The 24,635-nt window shown below is 49.9% G+C and overlaps 1 protein-coding gene across 1 annotated transcript in view; it reads right to left on the bottom strand.

Moving 5' to 3' along the window:
• Positions 1-1,118: 1,118 nt before the first annotated feature.
• The window catches only part of scube3 (signal peptide, CUB domain, EGF-like 3), a gene marked incomplete at both ends in the record, with an annotated part of 88,891 nt that continues 65,374 nt past the window's right edge, over positions 1,119-24,635 (bottom strand). Inside the window, 16 exons of the mRNA XM_084436462.1 lie at positions 1,119-1,271; positions 1,369-1,448; positions 1,563-1,715; positions 1,869-2,066; positions 2,541-2,702; positions 2,887-3,054; positions 3,361-3,522; positions 3,960-4,163; positions 4,741-4,902; positions 5,064-5,180; positions 5,680-5,775; positions 5,882-5,998; positions 6,169-6,291; positions 9,071-9,187; positions 22,430-22,552; positions 24,304-24,420. Coding sequence (XP_084292588.1) covers positions 1,119-1,271; positions 1,369-1,448; positions 1,563-1,715; positions 1,869-2,066; positions 2,541-2,702; positions 2,887-3,054; positions 3,361-3,522; positions 3,960-4,163; positions 4,741-4,902; positions 5,064-5,180; positions 5,680-5,775; positions 5,882-5,998; positions 6,169-6,291; positions 9,071-9,187; positions 22,430-22,552; positions 24,304-24,420 — 2,252 coding nt within the window. The remainder of the gene's footprint in view (positions 1,272-1,368; positions 1,449-1,562; positions 1,716-1,868; positions 2,067-2,540; positions 2,703-2,886; positions 3,055-3,360; positions 3,523-3,959; positions 4,164-4,740; positions 4,903-5,063; positions 5,181-5,679; positions 5,776-5,881; positions 5,999-6,168; positions 6,292-9,070; positions 9,188-22,429; positions 22,553-24,303; positions 24,421-24,635) is intronic.

Below are 24,635 nucleotides of genomic sequence, written 5' to 3'. Positions count from 1 at the left end.
CAACCCTCGTCTAGTTTCTTTTCAATATTTACAAGATTGAAATAAAAACATTATAAAACTGGGAGTCTTCAGAGAGATATGGTGGGAGTGTATCATTTTATATGAGAAGAACTGGTGGTGGAGATGTTTATACTTTAGTATCTATCAATTCCCAACTCTCTCTTTTATTAAACCATCAGCCTGTTAGTGTGATGATAGAAGTCAGGGCACACTAGAAAGACAAACTTGAGATTGAAAAATTAAAGTGACCTTTTTAAAAGAAGCAGCAAACGTATGTCCCTCAAAGACATTTCTCTGTCTCTCTCTCACAGAGGCATTGTCCACAGATGCATCTCCCTGCCTTTCCTCTGTGGCTCACAAATCTAGTTCTCCTTTCCCTTTATTTTCATTACACTCTGGAAATGATCCAATACATTTTATAAGCTTTGTTAAGTTAACTTGAATATAGAATTACAGAAAGTTTCTGAAGGTAGGTTACAGCTATACAATCTTGACAGGAGAAAGAAAACAACAACATAGAATATAACTGTTTTAACAGTAATACCTTATAAGGAATTGCTCTAAGAGCACAAATATAGTAAGGCTTTGAATGCTACTATGGTCGACCTGCAGCTGAAACTCAAGGGAAAGTCTATCTATTAGAGCAAATGCCTGATAGCCAGTTCCAGCTCGGGCCTGGTGTGGCCTGTCGCTCTTCTAACGCCTTTCTTCCTGTCTGTGTCTGTTTTGTCGTCCCACGGACTTCACAAATGAAAGCCCACACCTCCTCCCCCTCACTGCCAGAGCTGAGGACGCCGTGCGGACGACAGAGAAGACGGCCTACATGTACACAAAACAACGACAACAAAGAGAAAAAAAAAACGGACAGAACACCAAAACACATTGGGCGCGGTGATAAATACTAAAGAGAAAAACACTTCAGTCAGCCTGGGCTTAGATTCGAGCTGGCGAACCTCCAAGAAACTGACGAAGCTGCGTAGTGTTGTAGTGTGTTTTCAAAGCCTTTTGAGAAAATTTAAAGAAAACAATTAGTTTTATTTTTGAAGTCCCGTGTGAGAGTTAAGGAAGGTGGCCTGTGGGCGGGGGCGGGTCTGGCGCTTGGCGGGGACAGTTGTCCACTACTTATATGGTCTCAGGAAGGCGGAGACTTTGCTGCTTATGAGCCGTATGAAGGAACGAGGCAGCATCTCGTTGGACTCTCGAGTGGTGTACTTGAAGTAGTTGTTAGGGTGGGCCAGCACATCAAACAGAGTCTTAATCAGCTTTTTATCCTGACGGAAAGAAGAGTACAGCACATTTACTTAGTACTGTTTATCATTCATCTATCATAGAAATGCAGAGTATTCGTCTCAAGCAGCAGGCACTTACCTTAAGGATTTCTTGATGGTTTTCTGAGGCATAGAGTCTTCCATCCCTCACAATGTCCTCTACGAGCTGTTCATAGTCCTCTGCGAATACACCAAAATAAATGAGACATAAACAGGCATTACTTATTTGACTTGAGTGGTGTTCGTCAGATGTAGCCCAATCCGTGCCAGTAGACGTGATTGAGGAGGAGTTACCGTCGTAGGTGACATAGGGGATCTGGAAGCCCCTGGCGCTGTTGGCCTCGTTGGACTTGAAGTTGATCCAGAGGCGCCGTGAGCGGGCAGTGAAGGCGATCGGCCGCTCGTACGTCTGACAGGTCTCATAGGTGGTGATGGATGTGGCGGACCCTGGAAGGACGAAGACGTGACATCACAGAGAACTCAATGCTGTGACTCCATTGTCACCTAAAGATGCAGTCTGTGAAGTTTCACTCTGGTGTTCATCAAATAAAAATGTTTTTTTATTTCCAGTAGGCCCTACAGGGGGCAGTAGGTGCTCACAGTTCTTCCTCATGACCAGCACATCTCCACACTCATCCTCAGACGGCAGGAAGATCTCTGGAACCACGATGAGGATCTTGCGCTTGCTCGGGGGGTTTATGTTCCAGATACACTCCACGTTGGCCGGGTAGTTCCCGGGGTAGTTGGGTGACTCGATGTAACCTGTGAACTCGCCCATCTCTCCTCCACATTCTCTGTCTACAACCCACACAAGAGGAACGACAAGGAAGTCTGTCAGGAAGTCCGTCATCGTGGCAAATTCACCCCCCCCCCCCCCCCCCCGCCCCCAACTAGAGAAGAGTAGACGCAAGTGACTGTTCATAACAACAGAGCCTGAGCAAACCCCCCGCCACTTGTCACTTGTCTTTTTATACTTCTTACTACTTTAACTACTTCTTTTTACTTTTTACTTGTTTCTTTTTATTGAAATTTATAGTTTTTTTACTGCAGTTATTTATTTTTCGTTCTGATGTTTTTAATGCACATATTTATTATATGACCCTCTTGATTTTATTGTGTACCTCTTCTGTTCTGTTCTACCTTTCTGCTGCTGTAATGCTCAAATTTCCTCTCCTGGGGATCATTAAAGTTGTATCTTATCTTATGAGCATGAGCTCAACAATGTCCTCTGGTGGATAAATTAAATATAGTACCTGTCTATGAGGCACTTACTCTTGCACTGAGAGACGCTGGTGGCCCCGTCGAAGTCGGTGGTGGTGTTCCCTGGGCAGGAGATGCAGTAGTTCTGTCTGAACTCCGTCTGGTAGGTTCCCAGCGGGCAGCGGATGCACCGGTGCACCGTGGTGTTGTAGTAGTGGCCAGGAGAGCACTGAACTGCAGGTTGGATGGCCACACACACACACACACACACAAGCTTACAAACCAAACCTGAGGTGAATTGAAATTTATGTGAGGAGATTTACAGTAAAGGTAGGGCTGAGGCGCTCAAAATCTGTGTTTTTAGAGTCAATTAGTTTGTTCATTCATTCGTTCATTTGGAGAATGATGAAAGACTGACCTTTGACCTCACAGTCGTGGAAGGAGCTGGCCCCTTCCCTCTTGGTGCTCAGCCCTCCTCCGCAGGGGAAGCAGAGGGTTCGGCCCAGGTCCGGCTGGTAGCTGCCCTGGGGGCAAGGTTGGCAGGGTTTGAACCCGTCGTTGGAGAAGTACCCAGTAGGGCACTGGCCTGAAGTCGAAGAGACAGTCAATTACCTGTCAATTGAAGAAGGTAACTACACACCGGCACAATGTTGGGTAAAGGCTAGCTTCCATTAACGCAGATGCCATTTAGGGTTAAGTTAGGGTTAGGTTTATCGGTTAAGGTTAGGGTTAGGGTTGGGGGTTGACCAGTCTCAGCATTTATCGGAACTAGCCACTACCCACCGTGTTGACACTTTAAGGAGGACATCCATATTCCCCAAACACTCAGGACCATATGAGGACGTGAGTTGGTGGTTTAACCCCCCGGGTCATGTGCAGTGGGCCCGTGTACCTGCGCAGGAGGAGATATTGCGGGCGCCGGCGGGTCCGTGGCCATCGCTGCCAGGGCAAAGGTCACAGGCCAGCTGGCCCTCCCTCTCCTGGAAGGTGCCAGGCGGGCACTGAACACAGCGCTCCTGCTCTCCGTGGTAGTAGGAGCCTGGCAGGCATCTGACTGAGAGAACAGCCACAGAGGCTCTGGTGAGAGCGCTGGACACACACACACACACACACACACACACACACACACACACACTAGCACCAAGACCAAGCATCTGACTGAGAACAGCCACAGAGGCTCTGGTGAGAGCGCTGGACACACACACACACACACACACACACACTCTAACACCACACACACACTAGCACCAAGACGAGTATAGCCGCCCACTAACGCGCCAGCACACGGCTTGCTAAATAAACACGCAGACCACAAAATACAACCTTCAATACCTGCACAGGCAAACATAGACCCTGATGAACACACACGCTGACAACATCATAGCTACACAATGACTGTTACAGCTGTAGTGTGCAATAGTGACGCAATAAGTACAGTACACACACAAACACTGCTAAGACTGCTAACACTCTGACCCCCTCAGGACCTACCACAGCGCCCGCTGTCCCTTTCGCGCCCGGGGCCACAGTTGTCATGTCCGGCCGCGGCCTGGGGCAGCTTCTGAGCCACCTCGTACTCCAGGCCGGCCACGCGGATCAGGAAGCGCTCCTGGTTGATGGACTTCTTCAGGGCCTTGATGTAGGTCTTCACCTGCTTCTCCATGCGCTGCCGCAGGCAGCTCAGGTTGCAGCTCCCTGCAGGGTGTGAGGGGGGGGGGGGGCAGTTACCACATTCCACCTTATCTGGTCAAAGGTACTGGACATTCGCCAAAATCTGCCTTGATGGAACTGAATGGACGGTGAAGGGAACGGACGCTCTTCTCTGTCCCGGCCCCCGCGGTGATGGAATGAGCTGCCCGCTGACGTCAGGAGTCACTTCCCATCTTTCGCTGCAGGCTCAGAAGTTCTACCAGGATCTTCCCTCTTAAAGCACCTATTGTATTTTTGGTTTGCTATTCTTGCACTTTGGCTTCAGCACTAGATTATGCTCTTAGTCACTTGTGTAGAAAAGAGATGTGCTTGTGAGTTCTGACGAGTAGTACAGTAGTACACTGACTTCCTATGTTAAATGAATTATAGGAAGTCGCTGCTAAATGAAGCGTCTGCTAAATGACTGTAATGTAATGTATTGTAATGTATTGTATTGTATTGTATTGTATTGTATTGTAATGTAATGTAATGTACTGTACTGTACTGTACTGTAATGTAATGTATTGTAATGTATTGTAATGTATTGTAATGTAATGTAATGCCACCAGCGCTCTCTCCTGACCTGTGGTGTCGCCAGGTTTGACCTCCGCCTCCAGCTCCAGGGTGATACGTGTCACTTCCTTGTTGGTGGGGTTGCGGGCGCGTCGCCCCTTGGCCTTCTTGGATGAGTCACACTTGAGGTTGACGAACGTCACCAGGCAGTTGCTGCAGGGCTGGCCGCCCCCTGCGGAGAACAAACACAGCAGCGCCCTGGTCAAGTCACGGCGGGGAACGCCAGGGGTCACACGCCCACCCGCCCAGAAAAGTGACCTCTTCTATCCTCTTATCTCGCCACACGCCTAACGCTAAGACACCTCCAGGTTTCTAGGGAGACGCCATCTTTACCTGGCCCCAGCGCCCGCCCCCGGTCCTCAGCCCGGCCGGTCAGCTTGGGGTGGAGGTGACACTTGGCGTCCTTGATCTTGAAAGAGGCCGTCTGCTTCACTGGAGGGGCCAGAGTCTCTACAGGCAAACAAAGTGGAGTGGGTGGGGGCACGCCGGAGCGCAGCACACAAACAACCGCATCGCCGTTAGCACCGCGCCAAATGCCGTAGACCGACGCTGACGTCTTCCTACTGAACCCGGGAAGGAAGGAGCCCCGCCTGCTGTCTGTCTGCGGGAGGCGGAGCTTCTCATTCAGTCATTCGTTCATTTTCATTCAGTCATTCATTCATTTTTTTATTTGTTTCGCTCATGGTAATGCATAATTCCACATACGACAAGTTATTCATGATTCAAACAACTCACTTTACACATTACATGATCGAAAAGGAGCAGGAAGAAGAAAAAAAAAATCTTATTTTACCTACCCCTTACTCAAACATAACAATAATAATAGATGTCAATCTATCTGTCAATTACAGATACTTAGCAATCAGTAGGCTACTTCTTGAAAATTAAACGGAAAAATAAATTAAAAAAACATAATAATCAAAAGCTATATTTAATAGGCGGAGCTTACCTATGCAGCTCTGGCTGCTGCTGGCGTTGAGCCTGGCGGGGGCTTTGCCTCGGAGGATGGGGATGCCGCAGCTCACCGTGTAGCTGCTGTCGGACTCTGTGAACAAAGACCATCACTTATAGACACGAGAAGCAGCATGTACGCAACCCGCCAGCCTGGCGCGCGGCGGCGCATTTTGAGCGGGGCCACGCAAGTCAATCACCTGCCAGATAGTGAGCCTTGGAGGCGCAGGTGAGGGAGCAGCTCTCTTTCTTGCCCGTCTTGCTGCAGGTCAGAGTGGCTTTGGGAGCCACCAGTCCAGGCAGACACTTCACCAGTTCTGGAGGAAACCCAATGAGACACAGACATCACACAGTCATACAGTCTGATGGAGCAGAGATCTGTGTCACATCATGCTATCCTGCGAACCATCTTTGACCATGCTGAGGGTTTCGAGAACAACGGTGTGTTTCTGCTCTCTGACCACCGGGTGGCAGTGTTGTTCCATACCGATGCAGTCCTTCTTGTTCCAATGCAGCTTGTATCCAGGAGGACAGGTACACTCGTAGCTGCCCAGGGTGTTCACACAGCCATATTTACACCCCCCGCGGTTGATGCTGCACTCGTCAATATCTGCAAAGGAACACGGATGGGTTGGGTGATGCGCAGACTTTCAATGCATACAAAAAAAAAAAACCCACAGCTTTATCGATCCCTCCCTCACTCGTTCACCCATCCACCCCCTCGCTAACTCAGGCTTATCGGTCGGGACATTCAATCTCACATTCCGTCTTATGTTTTTTTGTAAGCCTTGCATGAGAAGAGCTAGCTGGCCTCATGCTAAAGGCAGCAGTATACACATCATAGAGAATGTGCTCTGACAGCTCTAAATGAAGAGTTCCTGTGAGGTCAGGTCATCTGATCCTGTCAGTGATCACATCCCAGGAAGATGAATGTGTGTTTTTGTAAACACGCTTGATTGCCCATTCGATCTCTAATCCGGGACATGTGATCACCGCAAAACATTTCTCTGTCGGAAAGTCTCTCCTCTCCAGATGAAGACTTGGACGCAGACGTGGAGAGAGAGGGCTCAATTATAATCACTTTTTGACACACACAAACACATACACACACAGCGAGAACAAAAACCACTTTAACCATACACAAACCAGATGTAGCCTGCATGGACTGGGCCACAAGGCAGAAAATGACTTATTAGAGCGCGAGGACGAGCGAGGCCAGTCTAAGTGACAGAGAGAGAGACAGACAGAGATAATGTCCATGATTGATGATGTGGGCTGCTGATATAAAATGTTCGTCCCTGTCTCATCCAGTTATTCAGGGAGAATGAAAGCGCCCGGCTGTCCCAGATGGAGACCGTGATGACTACATCCCCGGTGTCGGGAAGGCGCTGCGTTGCCAGCGGAGCTCAGGGACGAGTCAGCCTGTCAGGAGACGAGGCGGTTCCCCCAGAGGGGTGTGGCCTCGGCGGCGGAGGGCTCCATTTGGATTAGAGGCGGAGAGAGAGAGAGAACCTCGTCAGAAAGAGAAAGGAACGACCAGGCCGCTTTCTCCTCCCTCTTCTTATCCTCCTTGAGGCCGCCATGAAAACGACCTTTGAGTAAACCTGTCATATCCTCGGCGAGCAGATGTCCACGTGACGCGCCAGACTCCCCGGAGGACAAACCCGGGGCCGACGGCTGTGTAACTGTGGTCAGCGCCGGACAGCTGGACAAGAGGGTATAGACCTGCACAGGCACCTCTGGTCCAAACCTGTCAAACAGAGTCTCTCTGCTCTGGTCACAACGGTAGGGTCTCTCTTTTGTTACAGCGCTGTACAAACTAACAGTCCGTTCAAGGCTCATTTAGCATATCTGGACATCTCCAACTATGTTTTTTTCCACCGAAACACTCCAGTAGTAACTCTAGTGACTGTGTTGTTTTCCGAAGGGCATGGAGGACGGCGGGGGGGGGCGGCATCCCATCCCGGTCCCAGACGTGACCAGAGGGGGGAGGGGGGGAGGCGGATGACAGATTTCCCCACGTTTTCCTCCACCGCGGGTCGCCCACCTAATAGGGGCCGTTTGGGGCAAGAAAACGGTTAAGCCCAGCAGGCGAGCGCTGGCCGTAGGGTCGCTTTAACTGCTATCTGTCAGCTGATAAGCCGGACGGGGAATAACAGATCCTCGGCCGGCCCGGGGATGGGGGGCGGGAGGAAGGGGTGGCGGCATCATAACTCTTGTGGTTGTCAACAGTTTGGAACGGGGGGGAGGTTGGGGGGGGGCTCCATTGCCTCAATGACCTTCCACAAGGGCAGAAGGGCCCTCATGCCAGCCCACAGTCTGGCCACCTACTGTACGTCCATCTCACTCACGCATACACACACACACACACACACACTCTCTTTCTCTCTCTCTCACACACACACACTCTCTCTCCTTCTCTCTCTCTCTCACACACACACACTCACGCGCACTCTCTCTCTCTCTCTCTCACACACTCTCTCTCTCACACACACACACACACACACACACACACACACACACACACACACACACACACACACACACACACACACACACACACACAAATCTGGGTTTTCTTTCATACTAATTCATTGTACCGTTTATACCCAAGCAATCTAGTCTTGGTAGCATGCCATGCCCTGGATGCTGCTGTCGTAACATTTCTGGAATGGCGAACCTGTCAAAACCCAAATCAGACAGACCGGCGGAGGGAGGGGGGAGGAGGGAGGGAGAGGTGGGGGGAGGGATGGGTGGAATCAAAGCTCTCTCCCGGTATGCAGCACACCGTCTCTCTCTGTCCTGCGCCTCCTCCCAGAAGCCCCCAGGCTCCGGAGACGGCAGATCCTAGCTGGTGATACATGCACCATCAAAGGTGCCCCTGGAACAGCCTGATGCGCTCCGAGCCACTCACTCACTCACTCACTCACTCACTCACTCACTCACTCACTCACTCACTCACTCACTCTCCCTGCTGGCTCTTCCAGACTGTCCGTATTGATGCACCAGCCCCCCCCCGACCCCACCCACTGACACATACCTAACCCCACCCTAAACCACACCCTGGCCACACCCCTCACCCCCAACCACTCCTCACTGCAGCAATCCTCTTCCACCTGGGAGTAGCCGGCACTAGCCTGAGCCGGCTGGTTTGGTGAGACAACCACGGCAGTGCACACACTCAAGGAAGCCTAAACAACCAGCAGACCCCTCATACACGCATAATATTGCACATAAGCTAGCTATACTTAGCGGACGGTTCAAGTGCATTGTGGTCTTTCAAATACAAGCCCGAGGGGTCCGGGAGGGAAGTTAGCGCGGAGGTGTGTTATCTAGAGGGGGTGTGGTGGAGAGGGGGAGGGGGGCGGGGGGGAGAGGTGTCACCTCACCTCCACAATGTGCCAGGCCGTAGAGAACATAGCCTTTATGACAGAAGCACTGGAAGCTGCCGGGGGAGTTGACGCAAGAGTGGTCGCACGCCCGGTCGAAGGAACACTCGTCGATGTCTGCGAAGAAAAGGAGACGGAGAGGGAGAGAGAGAGGGAGAGAGAGAGAGAGAGAGAGAGAGAGAGAGAGAGTTTAGTTTGATATGGATAAACAACTTTTCAAAACGTATTTGTGATTACCCTTTGATGGAAGTCACTGCGCATTTCAGACCGCTCCAAAAATGCTGCACGCTCTGTAAAAACACACTTCTGATTTCACGTCGACGAAACAAAATGTTTACATTTCGTGACAGATTCATGGCAGATCGGACCGGCCATTAATCGCTACGGGTTAAACGACCTGACTCACCACGAAAACAGACCCTTCCAAACGGAGAATGATTCCATGTGGGTTTTGGCGTGGCGGATGACCTCCTCTGGAGTAGCACGCAGCTCAGAGATGACAAATGAGGTACGTCGGAGTCGGGAGCAGGAGCAGGAGCAGCACCCCCCCCCTCCCCCGTGTACCCAGGCAGCCTGTCAATCACCCCCCCCACCCCCCCGCCCGTCTCCATTTCACGCCCACAATAAATGAAGCCCTCGTTGTTCCTGGCGACCCCTCGTCCGGTCTGCGCTGTCTATCCGCTCCCTCAGTCTTTGATCCGAGGGCCGTGTGGAAACCGTTGGTCTAGAGAACGCTTTTTGGAAAGCTCTTTTGCTTAACCAAAGAATGTGGCGTCATGTGAGATCATCCCAGAGAGGGAGGGGTAATATGTTTTGTGTGGACAGAGTCAGGGCCTCGGTCGTGCCCCCTGGTCCTCTCTGCTGTACTCTATACCTGACCCTGAGTCTGTCCCTGAGTCTGTACCTGAGTCTGTCCCTGAGTCTGACCCTGACCCTGAGTCTGACCCTGAGTCTGACCCTGAGTCTGTCCCTGACCCTGAGTCTGTATCTGACCCTGAGTCTGTCCCTGATCCTGAGTCTGTTCCTGAGTCTGTCCCTGAGTCTGTATCTGACCCTGAGTCTGTATTTGACCCTGAGTCTGTTCCTAAGTCTGTATCTGACCCTGAGTCTGTACCTGACCCTGAGTCTGTCCCTGACCCCGAGTCTGTTCCTGACCCTGAGTCTGTACCTGACCCTGAGTCTGTACCTGACCCTGAGTCTGTATCTGACCCTGAGTCTGTATCTGACCCTGAGTCTGTATCTGACCCCGAGTCTGTATCTGACCCTGAGTCTGTTTCTCACCCTGAGTCTGTTCCTGACCCTGATTCTGTTCCTGACCCTGAGTCTGTATCTGACCCCGAGTCTGTATCTGACCCTGAGTCTGTTCCTGACCCTGTATCTGACCCTGAGTCTGAATCTGACCCTGAATCTGTTCCTGACCCTGAGTCTGTCCCTGACCCTTAGTCTGTATCTGACCCTGAGTCTGTTCCTGACCCTGAATCTGTATCTGACCCTGTTCCTGACCCTGAGTCAGTATCTGAGCCTGAGTCTGTATCTGTCCCTGAGTCTGTACCTGACCCTGTACCTAACCCCTTCCTGTCCATCATTGCACCCTCTCACCCCCCCAACACACACACTCTCTCATCTGTCCATCTCAGCCTGAGAACACAATGGGCCTCGAGAGCCATTAGACATTCGTGCAGGAAGTGAGTTGAAGGCCGTTGGGTTTCGGTGCTATCAAGATTTTAAATGTCAGCAATTACCAGTGTCAGGCCCAGACAGCACATATGAGAGGGCGGAGAATGGAGCCTTGTCACGTCTTTACTCTGGGATTTAATTGGCCTGAGATGAAAAGGACGTTGGACGTTCCAATGTGTATCACCGTCTGGTCTCCCCGACCCTGAACCCTCTCTGACCTGGCCCTGGTCTCCCCAACCCTGAACCCTCTCTTACCTGGCCCTGAGGCCCTGAACCCTCTCTGACCTGGCCCTGGTCTCCCCAACCCTGAACCCTCTCTGACCTGGCCCTGAGGCCCTGAGGCCCTGAACCCTCTCTGACCTGGCCCTGAGGCCCTGAACCCTCTCTGACCTGGCCCTGGGCCCTGAGGCCCTGAACCCTCTCTGACCTGGCCCTGAGGCCCTGAACCCTCTCTGACCTGGCCCTGGGGCCTGAGGCCCTGCCGGCCTGCCTTCAAACTAACACATGACCATGGTCTGATAGTATACATTACACAACAATCAAAGGAGCTCAGTTAAAGCTACGAACAACTTGGCTAGCTAGAACCTAGAAGAAAGACAGATTCAATAGCCTACTGTACTTCAACATGAAGAGTTTTACCTTGAGCACAGAGATACCCGTATATTCTTGATTACAGTAGCTAGGCATACAATACAAATTGACTATTCGACTTCAGGGTTTTTCTTCTTGGCAGGCCTCTTGTCCCCCTAAACAGAGAATCGAGCTCGGGTTGAGATTAGCGTAGAATTAAGCGATCAGCTTTCAAAAGACAAGACAGGAAGTCAGCGCCCCAGCAGTAACAGGGGGCCAATGTTCCAAAATGTAAATAGCCCCTAAAAGGCTTTTATTAGGGCTATTTGGAAAAAAAGGGGGCGATATCTATCCAGGTAAAGTGGATGTGAGTTACTCTCCATTACAAAACCTCAGATGGAGCCTCTGCACTGAAGTCTGACACTGAAGGTTTGGGAAAGAGAAATGTGTTTTCATGCTCACCAATTCACACAGAGTTCTCCTCTCAGGTTAAGGTCGTTCATCACAGCAATGGAATGCAATTTTAAAAAGCTATTATGGTTGGATGTGGCTTTTGAGGCAGACATTATTTAAGTTAATGGCATTGCTGAGGCATCCCACAAGTCACTGTCTCATTGAGCTACTTTGTGTTCATATTTAGTATGACAAGATAATCTTTGAATAAGATAATACTTTGAATACGACCGTGTCACCGGAAAAAAATTAATAATATCAACAACAACAACAACAAAATCTACAAAATCTAAAAAATTCCAACATTCCAACACTTCCTGAAAACTGAGAAACTGCGCTTTCTAGTAATACAGGGAAAATCCAATTAATATTGGGAATATTGGCACTGTACTTTGATTTCTGACAGTAGGCATTGTGCCGTACTATATGCAGCTCATGGCGTGCGGGGGGAGATGGCTGTGTGCTGTATGATGACCAGGTCAAGCTAGGATCGCGCCACGACCCCGAGGTGGACTCTTGCGGTGTTGTTGTTTACCAGGTGTTGTTGTTTACCAGGCGGACAGCTACGGCCCAGTATGCGGGACGAGAGAAACAAAGAGAGGAGGGCGTACGTGCCAGGGACCACGAGACCGCGAGGTCAGACGCAGGGAACAGTGGCTGCAGTCTTCCAACACAGACACCCTTGTCTCTCTCAATCGCAGCATCTCATTTCCTTAAGTGTGTTATTTACGGAGTGTGGTATCGCTGTGCCGGGCTTGCGGAGAGACATGAAAAGCAAAAAATAAATAAATAAATAAAAGCAAAGCTCCAGATCTCCGCCGGACGGTCCCCTGGGCTGATTACGCTGACTCAGCGAGCTGGTCTGGTCTGCCCTCAGAGTCCTCTTTCACCTCTACTTCCTCATCACACACAGCCCTGCCACCGCACAGCAGCTAATGAACGCCTCAACAATGGAACAGTGAAACAGAACAGGAGAGAGAGAGAGAGAGAGAGAGATTTGAGGCTGTTTAGACAAACCAAATCTAGAGCTTTATCGTAGATGCTCCTTCTGCACCAGAAGACGTTGGATCTGATAACGGCGCTTCCAAAGTGCCCTCATGGGGATTAACTTGGGATGAGGTTGATGGTGTGTGTGTGTGTGTGGTGTGTGTGTGTGTGTATGTGTGTGTGTTGACAGGGGTGAGGAATGCCTGAAGGAGCTCAGTGAGTGGGTTTCGGCGGGCCAGACGTGCCCCGTCCTGACTGACTGACAGGCTGCCGGTCGCTGACAGCAGGGAAACAGCGTGACTGTTCAAACCCAGATAAACCCAGGGTTCAGGTTCCACTTCCTCACACCTCGGATACACTCTGGGAATTACAGCTCTGCTGACACGTCGTAGGGGACGCGGGGAGGGGTGTGCATTGCTTTTATTTACTACAGTAGGTAGGTAGGTATAGTAGGTAGGTAGGTAGGTGGGCGGGTAGACAGGTAGGTAGGTTGGTAGGTAGGTGGGTAGGTAGGTAGGTAGGTAGACAGGTAGGTAGGTAGACAGGTAGGTAGGTTGGTAGGTAGTTAGACAGGTAGGTAGGTTGGTAGATAGATAGATAGGTAGGTAGGTAGGTAGATAGGTAGGTAGATAGGTAGGTGGGTAGGCAGGTATTTAGGCAGGTAGGTAGGTAGATGGGTAGGTAGGTAGGGAGGTAGGTAGTTGGGAAGGTAGGTAGACAGGCAGGTAGGTAGGTGGGTAGGTACAGTAGGTAGGTAGGTAGGTAGGTAGGAGGGTAGGTAGGTTGGTAGGTAGGTAGACAGGTAGGAGGGTAGGTAGGTAGGTTGGTAGGTAGGTAGGTAGACAGGTAGGTAGGTTGGTAGATAGGTAGGTAGGTGGGTGGGTAGGTAGTTAGGTAGGTAGGTAGACAGACAGGTAGGTAGGTAGGTAGGTAGGTAGACAGGTAGGTAGATGGGTATGTAGACAGGTAGGTAGGTAGGTACTGTAGGTAGGTAGGTACTGTAGGTAGGTAGGTACACAGGTAGGTATGTAGATAGGTAGGTAGGTAGGTAGGTAGACAGGTAGTTAGGTAGATATATAGGTAGGTAGGTAGGTAGGTAGACAGGTAGGTAGGTAGGTAGGTGGGTAGATAGGTACTGTAGGTAGGTGGGTAGGTAGGTAGGTAGGTTGGTAGGTAGGTAGGTGGTGGGTAGGTGGATAGGTAGGTAGGTGGGTAGGTAGTTACTGTAGGTAGGTGGGTGGATAGATAGGTACTGTAGGTAGGTAGGTAGGTAGACATGTAGGTAGGTAAGTAGGTAGACAGGTAGGTATGTAGATAGGTAGGAAGGTAGGTAGACAGGTAGGTAGGTAGACAGGTAGGTAGGTAGGTAGGTAGACAGGTAGGTAGACAGGTAGGTAGACATGTAGGTAATTGGGTAGGTAGATAGGTGGACAGGTAGTTAGGTAGGTAGACAGGTAGGTAGGTGGGTAGACAGGTAGGTGGGTAGGTAGGTAGGTTGGTAGGTAGGTAGGTAGGTAGGTAGACAGGTAAGTAGGTAGACAGGTAAGTAGGTAGGAGGGTAGGTAGATTGGTAGATACTGTAGGTAGATAGGTAGGTAGGAGGGTAGGTAGGTAGGTTGGTAGGTTGGTAGCTAGGTAGGTAGGTAGACAGGTAGGTTGGTAGGTAGGTAGATGGGTAGATAGGTAGTGTAGGTAGGTAAACAGGTAGGTAGGTGGGTAGGTAGTTAGGTAGGTAGGTAGACAGACAGGTAGGTAGGTAGGTAGGAAGGTAGGTAGGTACTGTAGGTAGGTAGGTAGGTACACAGGTAGTTAGGTAGATAGATAGGTAGGTAGGTAGACAGGTAGGTAGGTAGGTGGTTAGACAGGTAGGTAGGTAGGTAGGTAGGTGGGTAGATAGGTACTGTAGGTAGGTAGGTAGGTAGGTATGTCGGTTGGTAGGTAGATAGGTAGGTGGTGGGTAGGTGGATAGGTAGGTAGGTGGGTAGGTAGGTACTGTAGGAAGGTAGATAGGTGGGTAGACAGGTAGGTAGGTAGGTAGACAGGTAGGTAGGTAGACAGACAGGTAGGTAGGTAGACAGGTAGGTAGATGTGTAGGTAGACAGTTAGATAGGTAGGTAGGTACAGAGGTAGGTATGTAGATAGGTAGGTAGGTAGACAGATAGACAGATAGATAGATAGATAGATAGATAGATAGATAGATAGATAGATAGATAGATAGATAGATAGATAGATAGATAGATAGATAGGTAGACAGGTAGACAGGTAGGTAGGTAGGTGGGTCGGTAGGTGGGTCGGTAGGTAGGTATGTTGGTTGGTAGGTTGGTAGGTAGGTGGTGGGTAGGTGGATAGGTAGGTAGGTAGGTAGGTAGGTGGGTAGGTAGGCAGGTAGGTTGGTAGGTAGGTAGGTAGGTAGGTAGTGTAGGTAGGTAGACAGGTAGGTAGGTGGGTAGGTAGACAGACAGACAGGTAGGTAGGTAGACAGGTAGGTAGGTAGGTAGGTAGGTAGGTACACAGGTAGGTATGTAGATAGGTAGGTAGGTAGGTAGATAGGTAGTTAGGTAGATAGATAGGTAGGTAGGTAGGTAGACAGGTAGGTAGGTAGGTAGGTGGTTAGACAGGTAGGTAGGTGGGTAGATATGTACTGTAGGTAGGTGGGTGGGTAGGTAGGTAGGTATGTTGGTTGGTAGGTAGGTAGGTGGTGGGTAGGTGGATAGGTAGGTAGGTGGGTAGGTAGGTACTGTAGGTAGGTAGGTGGGTAGATAGGTACTGTAGGTAGGTAGGTAGGTAGACATGTAGGTAGGTGGGTAGGTACACAGGTAGGTATGTTGATAGGTAGGTAGGTAGACAGGTAGTTAGACATGTAGGTAGGTAGACATGTAGGTAATTGGGTAGGTAGATAGGTAGACAGGTAGGTAAGTAGGTAGGTAGGTAGACAGGTAGGTAGGTAGGTAGGTAGGTAGACAGGTAGGTAGGTAGACAGGTAGGTAGGTATGTAGGTAGGTATGTAGGTAGACAGGTAGGTAGGTGGGTAGCTAGGTAGGTAGGTAGACAGGTAAGTAGGTAGACAGGTAAGTAGGTAGGTAGGTAGGTAGACAGGTAGGTAGATAGGTAGGAAGGTATGTAGGTGGATAGGTACAGTAGGTAGGTAGGTAGTTGGGTAGGTAGGTAGGTGGGTAGGTAGATAGGTGGGTAGACAGGTAGGTAGTTAGGTAGATAGGTAGGTAGGTAGACAGACAGGTAGGTAGGTAGAGAGGTAGGTAGATGGGTAGGTAGACAGTTAGGTAGGTAGGTACTGTAGGTAGGTAGGTAGGTAGGTACACATGTAGGTATGTAGATAGGTAGGTAGGTAGGTAGACAGGTAGTTAGGTAGATAGATAGGTAGGTAGGTAGACAGGTAGGTAGGTAGGTAGGTAGGTGGGTAGATAGGTACTGTAGGTAGGTGGGTAGGTAGGTAGGTATGTTGGTTGGTAGGTAGGTAGGTAGGTGGTGGGTAGGTGGATAGATAGGTAGGTAGGTAGGTGGGTAGGTAGGTACTGTAGGTAGGTATGTAGACATGTAGGTAGGTAGGTAGGTGGGTAGGTAGACAGGTAGGTATGTAGATAGGTAGGTAGGTAGGTAGGTAGACAGGTAGGTAGACAGGTACGTAGGTAGGTAGGTAGACATGTAGGTAATTGGGTAGGTAGATAGGTAGACAGGCAGGTAGGTAGGTAGGTAGGTAGACAGGTAGGTAGGTAGACAGGTAGGTAGGTAGGTAGGTAGGTAGACAGACAGACAGGTAGGTAGGTAGACAGGTAGGTAGGTAGGTAGGTACTGTAGGTAGGTAGGTAGGTACACAGGTAGGTATGTAGATAGGTAGGTAGGTAGGTAGGTAGGTAGGTAGATAGGTAGTTAGGTAGATAGATAGGTAGGTAGGTAGACAGGTAGGTAGGTAGGTAGGTGGTTAGACAGGTAGGTAGGTGGGTAGATATGTACTGTAGGTAGGTGGGTGGGTAGGTAGGTAGGTATGTTGGTTGGTAGGTAGGTAGGTGGTGGGTAGGTGGATAGGTACTGTAGGTAGGTAGGTGGGTAGGTAGGTACTGTAGGTAGGTAGGTGGGTAGATAGGTACTGTAGGTAGGTAGGTAGACATGTAGGTAGGTGGGTAGGTACACAGGTAGGTATGTTGATGGGTAGGTAGGTAGACAGGTAGTTAGACATGTAGGTAGGTAGACATGTAGGTAATTGGGTAGGTAGATAGGTAGACAGGTAGGTAAGTAGGTAGGTAGGTAGACAGGTAGGTAGGTAGGTAGACAGGTAGGTAGGTAGACAGGTAGGTAGGTATGTAGGTAGGTATGTAGGTAGACAGGTAGGTAGGTGGGTAGGTAGGTAGGTAGGTAGACAGGTAAGTAGGTAGACAGGTAAGTAGGTAGGTAGGTAGGTAGACAGGTAGGTAGATAGGTAGGAAGGTATGTAGGTGGATAGGTACAGTAGGTAGGTAGGTAGTTGGGTAGGTAGGTGGGTAGGTAGATAGGTGGGTAGACAGGTAGGTAGTTAGGTAGGTAGACAGACAGGTAGGTAGGTAGACAGTTAGGTAGGTAGGTACTGTAGGTAGGTAGGTAGGTAGGTAGGTAGGTACACATGTAGGTATGTAGATAGGTAGGTAGGTATGTAGACAGGTAGTTAGGTAGATAGATAGGTAGGTAGGTAGATAGACAGGTAGGTAGGTAGGTAGGTAGATAGGTACTGTAGGTAGGTGGGTAGGTAGGTAGGTATGTTGGTTGGTAGGTAGGTAGGTAGGTGGTGGGTAGGTGGATAGATAGGTATGTAGGTAGGTGGGTAGGTAGGTACTGTAGGTAGGTATGTAGACATGTAGGTAGGTAGGTAGGTGGGTAGGTAGACAGGTAGGTATGTAGATAGGTAGGTAGGTAGGTAGGTAGGTAGACAGGTAGGTAGACAGGTACGTAGGTAGGTAGGTAGACATGTAGGTAATTGGGTAGGTAGATAGGTAGACAGGCAGGTAGGTAGACAGGTAGGTAGGTAGACAGGTAGGTAGGTAGGTAGGTAGGTAGGTAGACAGGTATGTAGGTAGACAGGTAGGTGGGTAGGTAGGAATGTTGGTTGGTAGGTAGGTAGGTAGGTGGTGGGTAGGTGGATAGGTAGGTAGGTAGGTACTGTAGGTAGGTAGGTGGGTAGATGGATAGGTAGGTAGGTAGGTGGGTAGGTAGGTACTGTAGGAAGGTAGGTAGGTGGATAGGTACATTAGGTAGGTAGGTAGTTGGGTAGGTAGGTAGGTGGGTAGGTAGATAGGTGGGTAGACTGGAAGCTAGGTAGGTAGGTAGGTAGACAGGTAGGTAGGTAGGTAGACAGGTTGGTAGATGGGTAGGTAGACAGTTAGGTAGGTAGGTAGGTACTGTAGGTAGGTAGGTAGGTAGGTACACAGGTAGGTATGTAGATAGGTAGGTAGGTAGGTAGATAGATAGGTAGGTAGGTAGGTAGGTAGGTAGACAGGTAGGTAGGAAGGTAGGTGGGTAGATAGGTACTGTAGGTAGTTGGGTTGGTAGGTAGGTATGTGGTGGGTAGGTGGATAGGTAGGTAGGTGGGTAGAAAGGTATTGTAGGTTGGTATGTAGACATGTAGGTAGGTAGGTGGGTAGGTAGACAGGTAGGTATGTAGATAGGTAGGTAGGTAGGTAGGTAGACAGGTAGGTATGTAGGTAGGTAGACATGTAGGTAGGTAGGTAGACAGGTAGGTAGGTATGTAGGTAGAGAGGTAGGTAGGTGGGTAGGTAGGTAGGTAGGTAGACAGGTAAGTAGGTAGACAGGTAAGTAGGTAGGTAGGTAGGTAGACAGGTAGGTAGATGGGTAGGTGGGTTGGTAGGTGGATAGGTACAGTAGGTAGGTGGGTAGGTAGGTAGGTAGGTGGGTAGGTAGATAGGTAGGTAGGTAGATAGGTAGGTAGACAGGTAGGTAGGTAGACAGACAGACAGACAGACAGACAGACAGGTAGGTAGGTAGGTAGACAGGTAGGTAGATGGGTAGGTAGGTAGGTAGGTGGATAGGTACAGTAGGTAGGTAGGTAGGTAGGAGGGTAGGTAGTAGAGGTAGGTAGGTAGACAGGTAGGTAGGTATGTAGGTAGAGAGGTAGGTAGGTGGGTAGGTTGGTAGGTAGGTAGACAGGTAAGTAGGTAGACAGGTAAGTAGGTAGGTAGGTAGGTAGGTAGGTAGGTAGACAGGTAGGTAGATGGGTAGGAAGGTAGGTAGGTGGATAGGTACAGTAGGTAGGTGGGTAGGTAGGTAGGTGGGTAGGTAGATAGGTTGGTAGACAGGTAGGTAGGTAGGTAGGTAGGTAGGTAGGTAGGTAGACAGACAGACAGGTAGGTAGGTAGGTAGACAGGTAGGTAGATGGGTAGGTAGGTAGGTGGATAGGTACAGTAGGTAGGTAGGTAGGTAGGAGGGTTGGTAGTAGAGGTGTGCCCGAATACGAATACAGTATTCGGATGAGCACAAATAATAGCTTTTTCCCAAATAGTAAATTCGTACGAATATTGTAAAAAATATTCGGGAAGGGGGAGAACAGTCAAATACTGTATGAGCGAGCGATACGCGCACATTCTGTCTGCTTGTTGACATGACACGACGAGGGAGAGTGAGAGAGAGACAGAGGCGCACGCGCTTGCAGTCTCGCACCTGCTGTCTGTCTAGACAACGCGCTGAGGAGCCAGATAGTAGGCAGTCAACTGGTTTATTGAGACACTTATTGGATTTTGTTTTCTTGTCGTAGCCTACCTGCTGCAATAGCCTATGTGAACTGTAGCGTTTGTTTGAGCAGAGGAGGACCGGTAGCTAGCTTGTTAGCTCAGTGTAGTATATCTAGCTATTTCAGCTACGCATGCTCAGCCTCTCACTAGCCTATATAATATCCGGCTATTTTGAAATATGAAATAATTATGAAAGTATATTTTAACAACGGAAACACAACTGATCAAATGTTTGATCCATGCCGTTCAGTTATCAGCACAACAGAGTAGTCTAGTGTAGGCCTAAAATAGTCTATAATCAAAGTCCTTATCTCTGATATAACAATAATAAACTATTTAAACAGATAAAAAAAAAAAAAAAGAATAATTTCTCTACAATACCCTACTTACCCATGGTTTAAGCACTGTTGAAACTTGAGTAGGCTATAGGCCTACAATTAGGCCAACTGTATAGTCATTTTCCTCGGCTTATTAGCCTATAGCCTAGGCTACATTTAATTTTATAATTAATTTCAATTATATTTATAGTAATACATGTTTATTGATGGGTTTGTGAAAACCATTACTAGTTGGCTACACCACGCTGCCTATGTCACATGGTTGCAGATAATATATTAGATATTATGACACGGGAGAAATAGAGCTACTATAGCTGTTCTAGCAAAGTTGCTATGAGGACTTATATTTTGATTTAGAAAAATGTTTTTCAGTTTCTAACTAAATGTAGAATGTCCCCCAGTTAAGGGTGGTGGTGGGGTTCTGACACTTCATAGTTTGTTAAAATAAAAACATACAGGATGATGATGAGGAGGAATTATACTTCATAATTAATGATAATAATAATAGGTAGGTAGGGAGGTACTTTATTAATCCCTGAAGGGAAATTGCTCTGTTAAAGCAACCACATTCAAGGGACATCACGGGAGATTAAGAAATAAAGTACAATAGATTCAAGTATCAATATAATATTCATTATACTATAAATTATTAGTCTGTCAGCCACAATGTGTCGCACAAAGGCATTTTTCAAGAATAGTTGTATTCTAGAACCCCACCACCACCCTTACAAGCTATAATTGAATACATGGACCAGCTAGAGATGAGCACCTACTAGGTTGTTGTACCCCTGCTGGATGTTGGCTCAGCTGGTGTGAGGCAGACTAGCTTTGTCTTGGGCAGATAAGGCTGTTCCCTGGCCTCCAATCACTTCCCTAAATAACAATGATAACAACGGCAGGCAGCTGGCGTGGGAGTGTGTGTGTGTGTGTGTGTGTGTGTGTGTGTGTGTGTGTGTGTGTGTGTGTGTGTGTGTGTGTGTGTGTGTGTGTGTGTGTCTGTGCCACCTATGCTGCCCTCCTCACGCCACAGTGCACTTCCTCAGACACCTCTTCACCTCAGACAGTCGGCTCCAACACTGCTGACCGTAGGCATTTGAGAGAAGGCGCAACACTACAGTGAACCTCAGAATAGTCTTGTGTAGGTTTCTCCAGGCACCGGTGCTCAGTGGTGATGTGTGGAGCAGGTATGGAAGACTTCAGCATCATTGAGCCAACCGCCTGGTGCTCACACGGGACAGAACGTCTGTAAACTCCGGAGTTACAGTCTGTTTACCTGGTTACTGTGGGACCACCTGTCCATGGTCTCTGCATGTCTTAACAGCTGCTCTCTGATGCAGCACAATCCAGGCAGGCTAGCTGAATCCTATACCTGCTCCTGCCATGGCACAGTCTGCCACCTAGGCCATGGTAATACCAAGGATTAGTAGGGCAGTTGCACCAACCTGAGAGCAATTTGAAAAGAAAATACCCTTTTATTGTTGGGCGTAATCTCGTTCAGCCCGTCTTTCCTCCGAGCTGGCAGGGAGAGAAGGATGAGAGAGAGGGGAGAGGGGGACAGGGGAGTGAGAGGAGGAGGAGGATAGGGGCGCCTCTGTAGCAGGCTAGCTGTAACAGCAGTGTGCAGCAGAGCGGGCTAACCTGACAACAGCTCACTCAACGGGAGGCTAGTTTGATCAAAACCCTTACTCCTCCAGACAAAACAAACCCCTCCAAACAATCACAACTGTGTTCCACAGCAGCCGTTAACACAACATCACTGAGCTCCACCTCAACACAACTCTCCCTCAACACCAAATCTACCTACTCTCAACACGGCCGGGGTTAAATCCATTGCAACATTAACTGTTCCTCAATGAGTCATACGTAAAGAACGCTAGCATCTGACAAATAACTTTAACATTAACATAAGCTTCTAAATGAGGCGAGTAATATATAGCTCATGCAGTAGCCTGCTTTCCTTCGCAAGGGCTCAGACCATTCAAAAAAAGCACTTTAAACTACAGTATTTCCCCATTGTGCACATCTAGGATGGTTCAATCCAATACAGAGCCCCCTCGCATGACGTTGATGAGGACCAGGCTCAATATTGATTGACCACATGAAGAAAGAGAGGGAGAGAAAGGCATGTCATCTGTTTTTCCACTCGGAGAGAGACTTGGTCCCAGTCCTGGCCTGGCCTCCCCTCACTCCAGATGTCTCCTGGAGGGGTTGCTTCTTGCCCGGGACCCGGTGGTTGGTCGGTTCTAGCCGGAGCCCTTAATTCCCCACACCTGTATTCCGCCATTTCAAAAAAGTCTTTATTTGCTCTGCGGCGAGGTCACTGAGCTTCCCTCCTCTGAGCGGCTACCTCCGAATCTCACCGACAGAACGGTCCAGGGATGCCAGGGCTGGGGGCGCACGTCTGCCAGCTGCACCCGGAACACTGAAGAACCGGAGGCTGGAATGTACCGTCATAACCACACCGCTATTACCTTCTAATAGAACTCAGTAAGAAGAGATCAAGGAAGAACCACTAGCCTCAGCATCCCCTAAATCCACGTTCTTCTTCTGTGAGAACCGCACCCGTGAGCTTAGACCGAGGGATGGCCTGGTGCTCGTACCTTGGCAGGTCCTCTCGTTGGTCAGCAGCTTGTAGCCCTTCTTGCAGCTGCACTCGAAGCTGCCCACTGTGTTCCGACACACGTGGTCACACCCGCCGTTGTTCAGGCGACACTCGTCGATGTCTGTGGAGGAGGAACACACGGCTTTCATCACCATGCACCGACGGAGAGAGAGAGAGAGAGAGAGAGAGAGAGAAGGATAGCTAGAGAGGAGGATAGAGAGAGATAGCTAGAGAGAGAGAAGGATAGAGAGGAGAGAGAGAATGATAGAGAGAGAAGGAGAGAGAGAATGATAGAGAAGGAGAGAGAGAAGGATAAAGAGAGAGGAGGATAGAGAGAAAGAGCTAGAGAGAGAGAAGGATAGAGAGAGAGGATAGAGAGAGAGAGAAAGAGAGAGAGCTAGAGTAGGCAGCAGAGGAGACAGAAGAGAGAGGAGGGGAGAGTAAGAGCTGGATGTGTATTTCTGTGAACTGGATGATTAATTTTGATGGATGAATATGTGAGGTGGAAGGTATGTGGGTATAAATGCAGAACGGTGCACATGGCTGGGCGGGTCAGCCCGCTGAGGGAGAGATGCTCGGTGGATATGCTCCGAGGAGTTCCTCCCTGTCCCCCTGTGCTCAAAGGGGGTAGGATCTGTGGCTGGAATGGATCGCCCCCTCGCCAATCACTGCACTGCTTTGCGCAACTCCTCTCGAATGACTCTACGCTCTCATTCTGTGGTCAATATCCAATCGATATATCACGGCGTGGCAGGTCCTGTCGTGTTTCTGATTAAATGGCCATAAATGAGGCGTGGGTCTCAAGAGGGGGAGAGCACGTCGTCACATGGTTAAGATCAACGCATCATCACAAACACAATAAAACCATATTCCCTCTATGCTCATTCTCTCTTCATCCCTCTCTCTCTCTCTCTCTCTCTCTCTCTCTCTCTCTCTCTCTCTCTCTCTCTCTCTCTCTCTCTCTCTCTCTCTCTCTCTCTCTCTCTCTCTCAGATTTTTTGCTCTCTTTGCTTTTATGTCCCCCGTGTCATCGACTCAACAAATCAAAGGGGGGGACGTGGATGCAGTTAAAAACAATGGAGCAATCAGGAGACACACCAGGGACAGAGTGCGGGTCAGAGGGACACACCAGGGACAGAGTGCGGGTCAGAGGGACACACCAGGGACAGAGTGCGGGTCAGAGGGACACACCAGGGACAGAGTGCGGGTCAGAGGGACACACCAGGGACAGAGTGCGGGTCAGAGGGACACACCAGGGACAGAGTGCGGGTCAGAGGGACACACCAGGGACAGAGTGCGGGTCAGAGGGACACACCAGGGACAGAGTGCGGGTCAGAGGGACACAACAGGGACAGAGTGCGGGTCAGAGGGACACACCAGGGACAGAGTGCGGGTCAGAGGGACACACCAGGGACAGAGTGCGGGTCAGAGGGACACACCAGGGACAGAGTGCGGGTCAGAGGGACACACCAGGGACAGAGTGCGGGTCAGAGGGACACACCAGGGACAGAGTGCGGGTCAGAGGGACACAACAGGGACAGAGTGCGGGTCAGAGGGACACAACAGGGACAGAGTGCGGGTCAGAGGGACACACCAGGGACAGAGTGCGGGTCAGAGGGACACACCAGGGACAGAGTGCGGGTCAGAGGGACACACCAGGGACAGAGTGCGGGTCAGAGGGACACACCAGGGACAGAGTGCGGGTCAGAGGCGACGAACAGTGATAACAGCGGTGACTGACGGGGAGAGAGAGTGGATTTGGTGATTGACTTCATGAAAGGGTGGAGAGATTACTGGAGTGATGGGTGGGAGAGCCCAGCGGTGTGAGGAGGAGGAGGAGGAGGAGGGCGGGGAGGGAGGGACGGCGTCTACCTTTGCAGGTCTTGCGGTCCGGCTGCAGGGTGAAGCCCACCGGGCAGCTGCAGCGGACCCCCGTCACGGCGTCGTGACACGTGCTGTCGCAGCCGCCGTTGTTCACCGCGCAGGTCTCTGGGGGGGGGGGGGGGAGGACGGAAGAACAGCACGCAGTCAGACGACGATGAGGAACACGCGGTCTCTACGTTCCCCCCGTTCCACCCCATGTTCCTCCTAGGAACCTCCACCCATACGTACAGACAAACACAGCAGACCGAGAAGCAGCCGGGACCGAGCCGCCGGCGCCGAAACAGAAACCGGGTCGTGTGAATTAAAAGGCGGAGGAAGAG

The sequence above is a fragment of the Borostomias antarcticus genome, assembly GCF_949987555.1.
Source record: "Borostomias antarcticus genome assembly, chromosome: 3".
Taxonomy (NCBI): Eukaryota; Metazoa; Chordata; class Actinopteri; order Stomiiformes; family Stomiidae; genus Borostomias; species Borostomias antarcticus.
Note: the sequence above shows the minus strand (reverse complement) of the source record. Positions and strands in the feature narration are given on the sequence as shown.